The sequence below is a fragment of the Pyxicephalus adspersus genome, chromosome 2 (assembly GCF_032062135.1).
Source record: "Pyxicephalus adspersus chromosome 2, UCB_Pads_2.0, whole genome shotgun sequence".
Classification (NCBI taxonomy): Eukaryota; Metazoa; Chordata; class Amphibia; order Anura; family Pyxicephalidae; genus Pyxicephalus; species Pyxicephalus adspersus.
In genome coordinates this window covers 25,822,288-25,837,725 of record NC_092859.1, presented here as the reverse complement: position 1 = coordinate 25,837,725, position 15,438 = coordinate 25,822,288, and the positions used below count along the sequence as shown (strand labels likewise).

At 36.7% G+C, this 15,438-nt stretch overlaps 1 protein-coding gene across 1 annotated transcript; it reads left to right on the top strand.

Moving 5' to 3' along the window:
- Positions 1–5,382: 5,382 nt before the first annotated feature.
- LOC140322375 (poly(3-hydroxybutyrate) depolymerase-like) lies at positions 5,383–13,799 on the top strand. The gene is made up of 9 exons (XM_072398947.1): positions 5,383–5,443; positions 5,994–6,113; positions 6,942–7,139; positions 9,204–9,295; positions 9,383–9,493; positions 10,300–10,332; positions 11,150–11,258; positions 12,564–12,606; positions 13,670–13,799. The coding sequence occupies exons 1-9, from the start codon at positions 5,383–5,385 to the stop codon at positions 13,797–13,799; spliced, it is 897 nt and encodes a 298-aa protein (XP_072255048.1).
- The last annotated feature ends 1,639 nt before the right edge of the window (positions 13,800–15,438 follow it).

The following is a 15,438-nucleotide window of genomic DNA, read 5'->3' as shown; positions in this document are numbered from 1 at the left end:
TTGTAACCCTACATTTGCCTCCATTATGCATCTGGCTCTCTACCAGTAAATGTGATTACCTGTATAGTCAGACAAAGTGATGAAAGAGTTGGGGGTGTCAGTAGCTGGAGACAGTTGTCAGAGAAAACCAAAATGTAGTCATATTGTAGAAACCACATTACACTACTGGACAACAGACTGAATTTTCTTGTAAATATTTTGAATGTAAATTGTACTTAAATAAATCTGCCTATTAGATTTCAAGCTACTTAAAGTGACTCTGTGTGTACCCATATTTATTCACCTGAATATCCCAAAGCCCCTGAACTCAGGAACTCAAAATACAAATTCTTTCTCTAGCTCTGAGGTTAAAGCTTAGCCCCCATACCTCTCTCCTCAATCCGATGCAATAAACTTTACAGATTAACAAATAGGTTTATATTGCAGGGGGATTTATATTAGATACAACTTCAGAGCTTCAATATTCACATGCTAAGAACTTAAAGTTTAGAGGTTCCCGGGGTATTCAGGAAAATAAAGGTTCATGTAGCGAGCTTTTTGGGCCAGATACAGTTTTGTTGAAATGGAAAGTTTTCAAATATTTGTCAAATTTCTTGTACAGTAATTTTATTAAACATTGATAAAAAAAAGTTTTTAAGTCTTTTTGTTTACCTAAATTAAATGTGCGTGTACTTAAATGTCTGTTGTGGACAAAATGAAAAGCTCGCCTGATAGCCAATACATCCTAAAGTAAAGTGATTAAGGCCCATGAGCTAAATTAGTTTTAGGTAGGGGATAGTGTTTAGGCCTGTGTAACCTCAGATCAGGTTATCGGCAGCAATGGGGGAGTACTAATAAATTACAATTCTGCCCCCATCTCTCTCCAGTTCTCCTTCTCCACCCTGGAGGCTCCCATCCCACCATATGTATTTTGTTCATTGTATTTACCTTTTGACTTCTATTCTGGCACTGGGTGGTACATGTAAACTTTCTGGCCCTCCTCCCATGTATAAAATTTCCATCTAATGGTGATTATATAGTTCCGAATAGAGTTGGTTTTGAACAAAGCTATTGCGACCCTAGATTTGAGCAATCTGAAATTTGATTTGGATGCCTGTCACTGACAGGTATAGCACGGCTCAGTCAATTCGGCCGCCATCATTGTTCCATCATTGAAAAATCATACCAAAGGCCCTGGACTAACTAACAAAGGATCCAAGTGTATTTATTGGGTTTGGGATAGCCAGCAAGGGAGCCAGGTGCATGCAAAGGCATGTATGGTAAGCAGTTGGAGCCTGACCTTCCACTTGCAGCAGACTAGATTTCTGGCGTCCTGATTGGCCAGGATAACATGTCGTTGTGCATTGGAGTTTACCTATTTGTACAGTTTGATCTGTATGGACATTTGGAGAACATATATATCCGACCCTGTGAATTGACAGCAAGCAACCCCCTAGTGGTTGCCTGTGGGAGCACATGAAAAACATGCAACACAGTGCCACCAGGAGGCGACATAAGAAGCAGCAGTTTTCACACCACATGATTTATTGGCCCTGAATCATCAATGAAATCCGTGCTCGCTGGATGCGCGTACTTTCGCGCTTCCAGCGAGCCGGTTTCCCACGGTCTGGAGTCGAGTGCGCTCGTACACTCGCCCCTCACTGCCAGCCGGATTCCTGCCTTGATAATAATGAGCAATAGGGGTCGTGAATCTGCCAATTAAGGTGATCACATTAAATCTATCTGTCCACCCCTGACCTGTCTCCCTCAGTCCTGGATAAGGTCTCATGCTGCCTGTCAGTCCTCTCATTATGAATGTCTGACTGATTCTTGAAACTCAACCTGAATAAAACAGAACTCATCATCATATCCCCCTGATTGTCAAAATCTCCCACTGACACCTCCCTGGATACGTCACCAGACTTTGTGCCTGTACAGTGCGAGATCAGGTGACCTAGCCAGACGGAAGAAGATTGTTCCCACCTGGACTAATAAAAATTCCAGGACAGATCTGGAGGGTTAGTTACCCTTTTAGATAATGTAAAATGTGTGATAGTCGGGTCTGAGTATTTGAGTGCAGAACTATCAGTGGGGTTTATAGAAAATGGTCCAAAACGGGAAAACATTTAGCGTGCATAGTTAGGTGAAAATGTCTTGAATCAGAGGAGAATGTCCAGACTGGCTCAAGCTGATAGAAATGCAACAATTACTCAAATAATCACTAATTACTAATGAGGGATGCAGAAGAAAATCTCTGAATGCACAACATATTGAACATTGAAATAGATGGGCTACAGCAATAAGAGACCACACTGTGTAGGGTCAAAATTTGGCATCAACAACATAAAAGCAGGGATCATCCTACGTTTCATCAATGGTTTAGGCTGGTGGTGGTTGTGATGGGGATATTTTCTTGGCACACTCAGATACACTTAGTAACAATAAAGCCGGTTTAAATACTACAGCCCACCCTAGTATTGTTGCTGACCATGTTCATCCATTTATGACCTCAGTGTACCCATCTTCTGAGTAAAGATTAAATGATTTTAAACTGGTTTCGTGAACACTGGACTCAAATTGCCTACACATTCACCAGGTTTCTATCCAATAGAGAGTTATGATATTTCTAAAGGAAAAATGGGTCAAACCCAGTGCTTGCTAATAAGGTGGCTTGTGAGTTTATATACAGTGAATACATTTTATTTGACAAGATCCATAAATCTTAAAAAAGTAAAAGTTTTAGCAAAGAAAAACTGTCCTTGTCTTTTATACAACAATTAAGTTTTATCTTTCCATTAGATCCATTCCATAAAGAAACATAAATTCTGATTGGTTATAATGGTCCAGACCCCAGTTATGCCCCCACCACATGAAAAATAAATGTTACTTTTCAACTATTCCACACTTGTTATGGAGCCGTCAATTGGCCTTCGGAATTTGGAGATTGGGAATTATAAGTTTACCTTTTTGTTTGCTTGGCAGTATATTAATGGGAATGTCAAGGCTGCCAGATAAGATTTATTGTATGTAGCTAAACATACACTCTTATCCTATGTATATGGACTCACCTGTTAGTTATTTGTACACATACATATCATTCACACCAGATAACTGGAATATAAAAGTAATTAAAAATAAGATAGACACAAGAAAATACAAATGTATAAAATATTCTGATATCAAGTCAAATTTAGGTAATTAAATTGCTGGTATTTTGAAAATGATGTATATTATTACAGAGCTCCCTCCTTTTATACAAATCTGTTGTGTACCAAAGATCCAATATTATGCATTCCCTTTCATAACACAATCCAAAAACAAAACGGATGATTATTGTCAGCGGGAACCAATGGCTTCCTCTAGATTGTAGGCTTTCTGTTATCCAATAACCTTGCTAGTATTTGTGGCTGTAGATGGGTGGAGCATCTGGAGGTAATCCATGCATACATGTATAGAGATGAGAAGGATGATCGCCTCTTCTATTTGTCCTGGAAAAAAGGTGATGGAAAATCCAAAACTTTGATTTGAGGTGAGAACTTCCAACAAGGACATTCATGAAGGGATTTCTCACTACTTTCTGATATCCTGTTGTGTCTACAGGACATGAAATGAAGGAAAATCTCTAGAAATTGCAACAAAGATTCCAAAATTAAACCTGCATGTGTATTTACCATTTTTATTTTCCATTTGCTTTTTACTATTACTTTTTCCTAAATGGAAAAAATGAAATTTATATATATATATATATATATATATATATATATATATATATATAGTTTAATTGCACTAATTAAAAATAATATATAGTATTTAATGTTTTAATTTTATAGTGCTTATGAAATTTTGATCAGTATTATGACAAAATTATCAACAGGTCTTTAAAGCTCAACTCTGACCAAAACTTTTTATTTTATTTTAATAGAGCAAGGGATAGTTAAAGCCTCTAGTAGATAGTTTGTATTTTTAAGTGAGGTGAAATTCCTCTCTCTGTTCTGTTACTGGAACATCCTTGTTCTGTTACTGGAACAATTGTCTCAATAGGAAGATTTTCAATTTATTTATGTTTTAATGACAACTGTAAATTCTGGGTAACACTTTCTGTTCTGATGATAATGGTGACCAGTACAAATAATGAGTGACAAATCTCCCCAGCAAGGACATTAACAAAAACCTGGAAAAGGTATATCCTTTCCCTAATCTGTTTAAAACAAAAAATAAAAATTTAGCATGCACACATTTTGTTTCACAAGCTATGATGAAAATCGAGGCACTTTAATTGTGCATGATTGTCAACTTCCTTACCTGTTGGAACAGAGTAGATATATCTGCATCTAGGACGGGTAATTTGGCCTACAGTCCAATATATTTGGTATATATGAGAATAATACACTAGAACTGCAAGTATTATCCTAAAATGATAATTAGGATTTTAGATGCACAATTTAAATTATTGCAAAGGTCTTAAGTTTTCAATTAATCTAGACCAAATGGAATTTTTTTTTATTTTGCCATTTGGTCTGTCACTGTTAACAGGAAAGTTTTCTAAGTACAATTATCTCTTTTCTGTTGATTTGAAAAAACTATTCAAGGATTATTTCCAGATGGTTATCTAACCAAGGGCTGGGTTCATTTGTAGCTTAAATCAGGATGAAAGTTATATTTTGCCACTAGTCACTGATAAATATATGTCTCAAGATTTATTTAGGCTCAAGACTATGAAGTTACCTCCGGTCAGGATCTAATCATAATTAGGGAAAAAACAGGTCAAAGGATATTAGGGAAAAGACACCCTCTTCTATATCACAAAGTTTCAAAGTATATTTGGGCCACTTTTGCAGCAAAATTATTTATTTTCTTTATAATAATTTATATGTTTATCTCTTTCTTTTTCAAATAGCAAAGGTAGAAACTTAAGGATGAAATACATTAAATGGAACTGCAATGCACACCAAATAAACCCAAATGTTCCAAAAATAGTGCAATGTAAAATATGTTTATGATTTGCAACTTTGTGGAGTTTTGTATCACTTCTTATCTACTAATACGGAGAGTTTTATAAATTGGTATTAAACACACCTATTAATCAGGTTAACCAGAGCTTCTAGTTTCATTGTCACATTGGAAAGATGAGAATCTTCATTAAAAAGTAATTTTATGATTGCTCCACTCTCAGCTGCAATGTTTGACACACCTGCCATGCAGACTAATGAGAGTGCGGCTTTCTGTGTACTTTGCTAAATCTTGCCTTATTTATCTAATGTCATGGCTGTATAGCAGATGTTTTTTCACAAGGCTTGAAAATATCTTATCAATTCAAGATTAAAACTTGTTTTTACCACAATATATATACCCAGGTTTCTCTAGTGAGACAGGACATTCTCCTCATACATTGAAAGTGTGAAAATGACGGCTTACCTTCTCTTACTAGCCTTAGTTGGCTTTGTCCATGGACAGACACGTCTTGGTAAGATAATATTATTAGGATATTGTTTATATCATGTAACACAGTGAATGTGTTTAGTCCTTCAGAAAGTGATATACATACATATACATTTTTACATATAAGTGATATATAAAAAACTTACCTTATATCCTAGATTTTGGTAGAACTTAAAGAGTCAGCCTACCTTAGGGTCTCCATTATTAGAGAATCCCCCTGAGATCTCTGGGTTCAAAGGTCTGAACACTTTTTCAGCTACTTCAACGTTGACATATTTTCCCTCTTTTTTATTTTAAATGAGGAGAGGGTACACTTTGAGGTGGGTGGGACCACCCAAAAGTCCAAGGTGGCCATAAAATTAGCTATGGGAGGAAGAGAGAAATTGTACGATTGGAGAGTAATGATAACCTGCAGTCATAGCCTATGCCAATCTATTAATCATGTGTTTGGGATATAATTGTATAATATATGAATATCATTATACAATAATGATGTTAGTGTTGTGATTGAACTCAAAAGTTTCCTTTAATTTTTGTCACAAATTTTATGTATCCAAACCATTTAATCTTTGCAGGCTCCTACAATTTGGATCCAGAAATCTCCGTGTCTGGATTATCTTCTGGATCATACATGGCCAACCAGTTTCATGTTGCTCAGTCTAAGAAGATCATTGGAGCTGCTCTCTTTGCTGGAGGTATGTTTTCAATGTCTCTCAAAATATAAGATTTCGTAGAAATTCCTTTTTTTGATTCATTGAATAATTCATTTTTTCAGTTGCCTGAAAATAAAAAGAATTATTTAGTTACTTGGAAAATGGAGAAATATTTATTTCTTCACCCCCAAAATGTAAAAAATCAGTTTTATAAATTATTTCATGCATTTAAAGTAGACAGCAACCCCAATCACTAAAATCTCAAACGAGCTTTACCTGGTTTAGAATTTCAAAAATAATTTCAAATATTTTTAGATTAAAGAGACCCTTTCACCAACTTAAACTATAGCAAGTAAAGGCACAGAAACACAAATCAAACATTTTACATGCTTTTTGGGTGTTTGTTATAATATTATGCATAATTATTTTTTTCTATTGACTTTTAGTGTGTAATGTATCTACTGGGGAAGGAGTGGAGGGGAATACTATACAATGTTGTTCTGGATCTGCTGGGGATTATATTACATTCAATATTGTGGTACCTGTCAGCAGTTTTACAGCTTTTGGGTGTCTATAGAAATTAGGATTTTGTACGTAAATAATATCCACAAAATATATTCAATTCTCAAATAAGGTTATAGAAGGATTAATGTTGACATAAACAGACAGGTGACATGGTCCCTATACCATGCTTATTTTAGGACCTTGAAGAAATGGAATGTTAGAAAACTTTGAGAAAGGATTGATGAACAACAAATTCATAAGATGACAGGACATTTTTTTAAATTACTCTGCACAAAACCAGAAACATTTTGCTGCAATTTTTACCTCTTTGCTGCAGTAGTTCATTCTCTTCTCATTAAATCTCAGGACCTTATTACTGCGCATCTGGAAGTATGATCACCGCTACCAACGCCTGCATGAAATTTCCTGCAAGTATCAATGTGGATTCTCTTGTTTCCAAGACTCAGAGTTATGTGACCAGCGCCCTCATCGATCCTGTGTCAAACCTCGCCAATGATAAAGTCTTTATCTTTTCTGGAACTCGGGACTCTGTGGTGGTTCCTGGTAAGCTTACAGAAATTATAAAGATATTGTTCAAAAAGTTATCAAAGTCTATTCAAAACCAAAAATGTGTATTATAATTATTGGGAATAGTTTGCATTGTTTAAAACATGTTTCAGTTTTTTTTCTGACTGTATGTGTTCTGTTGGGGAAATGTCTCCTTGTTTCACATTCCAAAGAGAGCAAACCTCTCTGATATAGAGATAATCCTCTCGTACACAGTTGTCACTCGAACAGATGTTCTTATTGGAATGTTTCCCTTCTCTTCTTGTCTTGATAAGAGCCATAAAGTTTGCATTGCCCAGTATAGTTATGGAACCCATTAAAGTGAACACATATATCATATATATAGGTCTGAAGGGCACTTCATTTACACTATACAATATAAATGCAAATCGATCACCAAATAAAGACAGATGGGCTGGACAGTGTTGGTCTCTTTTAACCTTTGGTTTGGCTGTTACCTGTGGGGCCCGCACATAGGATCTGACAGGTAAGGCAGAACTGGAATTGTTGGTGTGGGTGAGAATCTGCCATAATCAACACACAGACTTACCTGTTTGCAGCCACCCTGCAGTGATAACAGGTCCAAGATCCTTTCATTACCATGTCCTAGGGTGCTGCCATCTTTACTGATAACTCCATGGAGATTTTCTGATAGCACAGCAATACTCATGTACATGCACAGGAGTTACATTGTCCTTGGTGGCTGGATCTGTATGTAGTACCATCGCACACAGGGCCTGATTTAAGCTTCCCAAGACAGGAGAGGATACATTTTATCAGTGAAGCTGAGTGATTCAGCAAACCTGGAATGGATTTCCTAAAAGTCAAATGATCACACAGCTTCACTGATGAAAGTGTATCCTCTTGAGCCATGGAGAGCTTAAACCAGGCTCACAGTCCCTCAGAGTCAAGCCCTGCACTACATGGCACATACAACATACGGTGGTGCAGAGCTAAAAAACAGCCATCCACCATTGCATGTCTCTTTTGTCAGTCATACCTTTATACAGAACCAACACATACACAGTTCTGTGAAGGGCCCATAGTTGGTAACATGTCTGTAACCGTCCTTAACATTGTCCTAGAACAATCAGCCTATCTGTATACTTTTAGGATATCCAAGGAATCGCACTCAAACATAGGGCCTGGATTAAATAAAGCTCTCCAAGACTAGAAAGAATATACTTTTATCAGTGACGCTGGGTGATCCAGAAAACCTGACATGTATGTGGTCCAGGATTTCTTGATTTCACGGCATACAATCAGCAAATAGCAAATTACTTTGAAGAAATCTATTCTAGGTTTGCTGAAGAGCTTTAATAAATCAGGCCCATTGGGAGAACATGCAAACTTTATGTAGATAACACATTCTCCAAGATTATAACCCAGGACCCTTGCCACTGTGCTGCCTGTTAGAATATTCTATTCTTTGGAAAATCTGGAAATTACTTGTTTTTAGTAAATTAATAATTTTTGACTACATTGTTGCTGCACCCTAGATAGGTGGAATTATGACTCTACATCAGGGGTGTTAATCTTTGGCCCGCGGGACAAATCTGGCCCAGTACATCCTTTTTTTGACCCACAAAGGAGTTCTAAATATGAATTGCAGCTGGCCCGCCGCTGCATTGAAATGCTACTACCATTCCCGGCATCACTCGCGTCTATAGACCAGCGGCCTCTCTGCCTATGCATGGCCCCGCATTAGATTTTTATGTTTTATAGATGCAGGGATTGTAGTAGTGGTGCTATTTCAGTGAAAAGGAAGTTCCAGCCACTCATAACATTAAGCCCCGCATTGGACTGTTTTCGAATTCTAGTAGCGGTGCTATTCATCTATTTGAAGCTTGTTCCAGATTGAATGTTAAGAAAAACCTCTTTGTTTCCATATGAAAAGGTTTTATATCTAATGAGAAGGAAAAACTTCCTAGATTTTTTTAATAAATTTCAAGTTTGGCTCGTGACTTTGTCTAAGTTTTTAATTTTGGCCCTCTGTGTATTTGAGTTTGACACCCCTGTTCTTCATTCACACATCTCTATGTATTATTCTGTGCGTTGCAGGAGTGGTGAAGAAACAGGAGGAATATTACCTAAAATACACAAATCCCGCAAACATTAAGACCGTCTATGATGTACCAGCAGAGCACGGCATGGTGAGCAGGCCTCTAATATTTACCAATGACATCTGATAGTTATCTATTGATTACCGTACGGTGAAATAACAATTCTTCTATTTACAGCCTACTGACTTTTACGGAGGGGCCTGCGGGACCACCAACCTGGAATACATCAACAACTGCAATTACAATGGTGCCTACGAGGCTTTGAACCACATCTATGGGGGACTCCAGGTGAGATGAGACTCCAGTGCTATAAGGAATTGATCATCATCTGCACATGGAAACGTGATCGGATTCCATTGATCAGTTTTCTGATCTCTTATAGTGGAAGAAAACTCCACTTTGATAAAACTCTATGTTATAAGCATCTGCCTTTATTTCAATCAAATCACTGCTGCCATCCCGTGCTGCATCTTAAAGCTGCCATTCTCCTGCATTCAATGGATCTGTACACCAGGGTTATGTTATGTGATTTCATCCTAATTTTATGTTTTATTGATATTATGATCAGCACCACAAATTGATCTTTTATGATGCCCACAATGCTCCATCCACTTGTTTGATCATTGATTTCTATTACTATGGTTTAATGAAATTGTTTCATTTCACAATCTGCCAATATCCATCAATTATTGGTCAATAACTTTAACTAATTGACGAAATATATTGCACAGCGTCATAATTCACATTCAGTCAATGTGTGGCTTATGTTGTAATCTGTTTTCTAACATCAATCATTCAGGAATTTGCTCTGACCATGCAAAACTTAAATGTCCTTTGTATGGAATGAGGCTTTCAGGGGTCAGCATAGGCAGGGCCTGGTAAAGGAAATATTATAACCTGATAATATTATTGGGCAAATGGGGACTTTTGCATTGCAGAAGGGTTGTAGTAAATGGTAAAAAGACTTCGCACATTTAGATATAACAAAACATTCTAAATGGTATTATTACCAGACCAATAAGTAATGAATTAGCGATGTCCATTGTTAGGGTTTATAAAAATATAAATGATTTACACAACTCTTTGTTTTATAGAAACCAACACCCGGAGCAGCTCTAACTGGACAGGTAAGTAAATTAAAAATATTCCTTTTCTATATATATCATTTTTCCAGTATCTAAAGTTTTATATGTTCACAGCATTTTTATACCCTCAGTTAGATTGTATCCCATATACAGATGGAGTAAATATTTTGTGCAGGTCTCTAATAATCTTTTTGGCTCCCTTCTATTGGCAGTACATTCAGGGAACTACAATTACAATCTATGGGTTCATGACGCCATCTAGTGGCAGTACACCCAACTGTAATTATATGAATAGTGGATGAAAGTTGTGTGAATATAATTTACACTGCACACTAAGGTATTTTACCTCTGTGTTTCCCCAATAAATATCTGACCATCAGAACAGGAAGTGTGGGAAAATCTCTACAGACAGCAATCAAAGTACTCTACTCAAAACAAAAGGAAAATGTTTACGGCTAGAGTTTTGAAATCTGATATAAAAGACACAACCTAATTTAGTACTTTAATTTTTTTCCTTCAATAAATGTATTTTTGAAACAATTAGTGCAAGTATCCAAGTTCGACTTGGTTTTAGCTTCTTGCAACTCCTACAGCAAAGCTTAGAAGAAGAGGGAGAAGCAGCAAAAGGAGCCAGTCAGGGGTGTGCAATGCACCCAATAGGAGTTGAGGTAGCGTGTCAGAGAGGTGTGCTGATCAGTGTGCTGTTGATCCTTTTTTACTGTCTAGTAGAAAGCAACAGAATCTGAGCAGAGATTCTAACACCCCATTTAAAAATAAACAATTTAACCTTTAATATCAGGGCATAAGTAGCCATCTTACTGTTCTCACCATGGAATATGCTCATCTCTCTCTCTTTTAGCTGATCCTGTTTGACCAGTCAGAATATTTTAAACTGGCCGCCGCTTCCACTTATGGAATGGACACTGCTGGATACATTTATGTTCCCGCTTCCTGCCAGAGTGGAGCAAGTAAGTGAATCAGTTTATTCACTCAGCAGGCTAACATAAATATTGTTGTCTGTAAAAATCTGAATAATCACTGTGTTCGAAAGTACTTGTGTGTGATTATTTATTGTGATGTATTCTCTCCCCGTCAGACCAGAAGTTTGTCTATTTTCTTGACTAGTGATTAGTGTTGGTGTTTGAATTCGGGTTGTCCTTATATTTGACCTGAATATGGTTCAAATTCATATAGATCCGACCCGAAAAACACAGGATTCGACGCCGCAAATTTGGCGCTCTGAATTCCAGAATCCAGAAGTTCCCTTTAAAAAGACGACTCTCAAATGTCCAACCATGGGGAATAAGTACAGGGGTACATATTACCCCTTACTGGTTCCCTGAAAGCTTAAAATATAAGTGCAAATAATCCAGACTTTAATGAAATTTATTCTTTAATAAATGTTAGTGATTTGTGTGTACTTACTTATTACTTTCCTATTTTCAAACTAACTCACCTAAAATGAGGTTCCCACAGTCCCTGGGCTGTACTTATCATAAATACAGCCCAGGGACTGTGGGAACCTGGACCAAGGGAACCTGCGGTCACAGCTCATTGGAAGCACGTGGGTGCACAGCACGTGCCTCCAATCAGCTGTGACCGCAAGAGTACTGAACCTCTTCATTGAGAGGTCATATAAGTTAAGTACGCCTTCCTCATTTTTGTCTTGCCTTGTACAGTGTTGTGCAGAGCTGAGGGAATCTTGACATGTCTTTTTAAATGTATTTGGAGGCTGTAGAAGCTCTATACCAGGGGTAGGCAAACTCCGGCCTTTAGGCCAGTTACTGCCTAGCCAGTAGTCCATTCTGGCCTAATGTCCCCCTGGTCGATTCAGTCTAATCCTGGCTGGCAGGGGTCAGCTCTACACAGTCCCGAAAAATAACCCGAATTTTCCCCCCATTGACTTGTGTTCAAATTCGATGTTCGATTGTCCAAACAAAATTGTTCTGTTTGCTTGAATAGCCAAAGGATCGAGTAGTGAGATATTCAACACTACTAGTGATAAATATCATAAAACTGTTCATATAACATGATAGAGCACAAAAATGTATTATTATTAGTCAGTTATAACAATAACCTCTTCCAGTATCTCAGGCCAAAAATTATTTTTTGGAATAAAAGGGCACCTAGTTGGGAACTAGTTACAGATTTGGGAGGGCAATAAATTAGTAAAAGGAGTGCAAGCTTCTTATGAAATGCCATATAGTCCCCTTTCCCTTAAAGCTCTACGATTAATCTTTATGATTTGTAAATCCCTTATGATTTTTTTTTAGGATGCAGACTGCACATTGTATTCCACGGCTGTCTCCAGGCCAGGTAAGATATTGTATATAGGAATTCACACTAGGTTATGTCTTTACAGGTTTATAGAGAGATGATTTATATCTTTGTTTCATTTTTTGTACAATTTTGTACATTCAAAAAGTTGAGAAATCCCAGCAATTCCCTTGGCACTTGTTCACAGCTTATACAAGGTGAAAATCCCCAGGGATACATTCCTGCTATGAGATTGAGGAGGGTGTCTCTCTTTGGGCTCATTCAGCTATGCGTGTAATTTAAGCTCCAGTCTGATCTCAGCTCTGTTAGGTCTATTTACAGCATAGTAGTAAAGCAGCTTTATGAAAACTGTTTATGGCTCTGCATAGTAAAAGTAATTTTCACAAGGAATTTCCTTCCACATCCTGTCCTGGAGATAAAGCAAAAAGTGAAATGTAAGGAAGCTTCAATACTAATCCTAAAAGAAAGGAATGAGAGCTGATTTTTTAGGAGGCACTTCAAACAAGTTTTGTTTTCTTCTTGAACTTTCTATTCTTTACTTTTTTATGTGCAATTCTTAAAAAAAAAAAGAAAAACATTGTAAACCCCTGAATGAGGTGCACAATGGGAGGGCTAATTCAAACCATGTGAGCTATGCAAAGTACAGCATTCTCCTGTGTTTATTGGTTTTACCAGAAAAAAGGGACCGAGAAAACCTGACTCTAATTTATAAGAAAAACAAAGTCTTGGTTACATTCAGACTCAAATACATCTGTGAAATCTGTGAGCTGTGTGAAGGTGAATTCTGTGCTCCTACCATATGATCTGCAATCATTCATATACCATGCTGCATGTTACAAATTTCCGTGGTGAAAAGGATGGGAGTCAGTGGTAAATACATAAATCCTAATCCTGGAAGAAAAATACAATATATAAATATATATATATATATATATATATATATATATTTATTTGAGAAGAGACACCGCATATTGCCTCCCCCTATTAGTATTGTAGTAGTACACGGCCTGTGGTGCATGGGCAGTGCAGAGTGTTGCAGACAATGTATATCTGTGTGCCCACTGAATGATTTTTTTTATCAAGTTGCGTTTTTTGTTTCCAGAGAGAAGCTCGGTGATAAATACGCCAGAAACACCGGATACAACCAAGTCGCTGATCTGAACAATTTCATTATCCTCTACCCTCAAGCCAAATCCAACCTGTCCAACCCCAATGGATGCTGGGACTGGTAATGTTACTGATACATTATATTAATATATATAATACATTTATTAAAGCTTTTAGGTTACACTTTTATCAGTGAAGTTGAGTGATCCAGCAAACCCAGTATGGGTCTGGTCCAAGATTGAAAACATTTGCTAACAAATAGCAAATTACTTTTAAGAATTCCATTCCAGGTTTGCTGGATCATCCAGTTTCACTGTAAAAAGTGTATCTTCTCCTGACATAGAGAACTTTATTAAATCAGACTTATATATCAGTTTTTCATAACTAGGGTTCCTCCAGACCCATGAGCAATTTGTGCCTCTCAGGTCAGTTAAGGTGACACCAATTACATTTTTGGCTTTTTGTAAGGGCGACATTTTTCCCACCAACCATTAATGTAAAAGGCATTCATCCTACTGACCTCCTATTAATGTAACATGTTTCCCCGAAAATAAGACCTACCCCGAAAGTAAGCCCTAGCATGCTAATCATGCAAGGGTGAAATATAAGCCCTCCCCTGAAAGTAAGCCCTATTGGCTTCTTCGGAGGGTGTGGTCACGTGGTACACGGAGGGATACCAAGAGGAAGGAGGGAGCAGAGAGAGAGAGCAGGAGATTTCAAAAGCACTGGAGAAAGGGATGAAGAAATCGCAGGGTTAATTAACCTACAGTACTCTGGTGTGACACTAGCACTAAGAGGTTGGTGGATTCTCTTTTCAAAAGGTCCTTGCTGGTATTTTATTCATTAGCAGCAATGTATATTTATTAATTGATTTTTTTTTTTTGCTTTTACTCAGATTTAACATGTAACTCTGTGTTTTTTTTCATTACTCATTTATGTCAATTCTTATTCATGACTTCTTGTATATAACAGAAGAAATCTGTGATTTTGACAGGTCACAGGTAACACAGAGGTATCGTTCTATAGTAATATTGGTTACAGGTTTTGGTAAATACAGATTTTTGTACATGAATAAATATAGATTTTTTGTGAGAAAAATAAGACATCCCCTGAAAATAAGCCCTAATGAGATTTTCAGAGGTAAAATAAATATAAGACACTGTCTTATTTTCGGGGAAACACGGTACTATGATCTGTAAATATAGTAGGCGTTCTCTGAAGACCTGGAAGTTATTTCAAGGGTTTCCCATGTTAAAAAAGATTGAGAAAAGTTGCTTTATAACAAGTATATATAATAATATATACTTGTAATATATATAATATATATAATAATAATAATATATATATAATATAATATATATATATATATATATATATATATATATATATATTTATAAAATGTCATAGATACAAGTGTCATATTCTAAGTAAAAAAAAATATTTTATTATGAAATAATGACAAAAATCTTATCCAGCTACAGAAGGTTTAATGAAAATGTTTTCCTTTCTCCAACAGGTGGGGATTCAGCAGTATATATTATGGTAAGAAACATTTTTTTTTGTTTTTTTTGGGGGGGGGGTGGGTATCAGATAAACTGTTCTCTGGGACAAATAAAGCCCATTTGCCCCTTCTTCCTGTTAGTACAATTATCTATAAATAAATCCTTCTAATAACTCCTATGTGTCTACATTTGCTCCTAGAACAAGAAATTGTATTTTTCAGTGACATTTACCCTGCTGTCGTTTTTTTCAGCTAACAAGAAT

Bases quoted from the DNA above. Each gene is read 5' to 3' on its own strand.
- LOC140322375 (XM_072398947.1), top strand. From the start codon at position 5,383: ATGACGGCTTACCTTCTCTTACTAGCCTTAGTTGGCTTTGTCCATGGA. The intron at 9,296-9,382 runs GTGAGCAGGCCT...TTCTATTTACAG, and splicing joins TACCAGCAGAGCACGGCATG to CCTACTGACTTTTACGGAGG. The intron at 11,259-12,563 runs GTAAGTGAATCA...ATTTTTTTTTAG, and splicing joins TTCCTGCCAGAGTGGAGCAA to GATGCAGACTGCACATTGTA.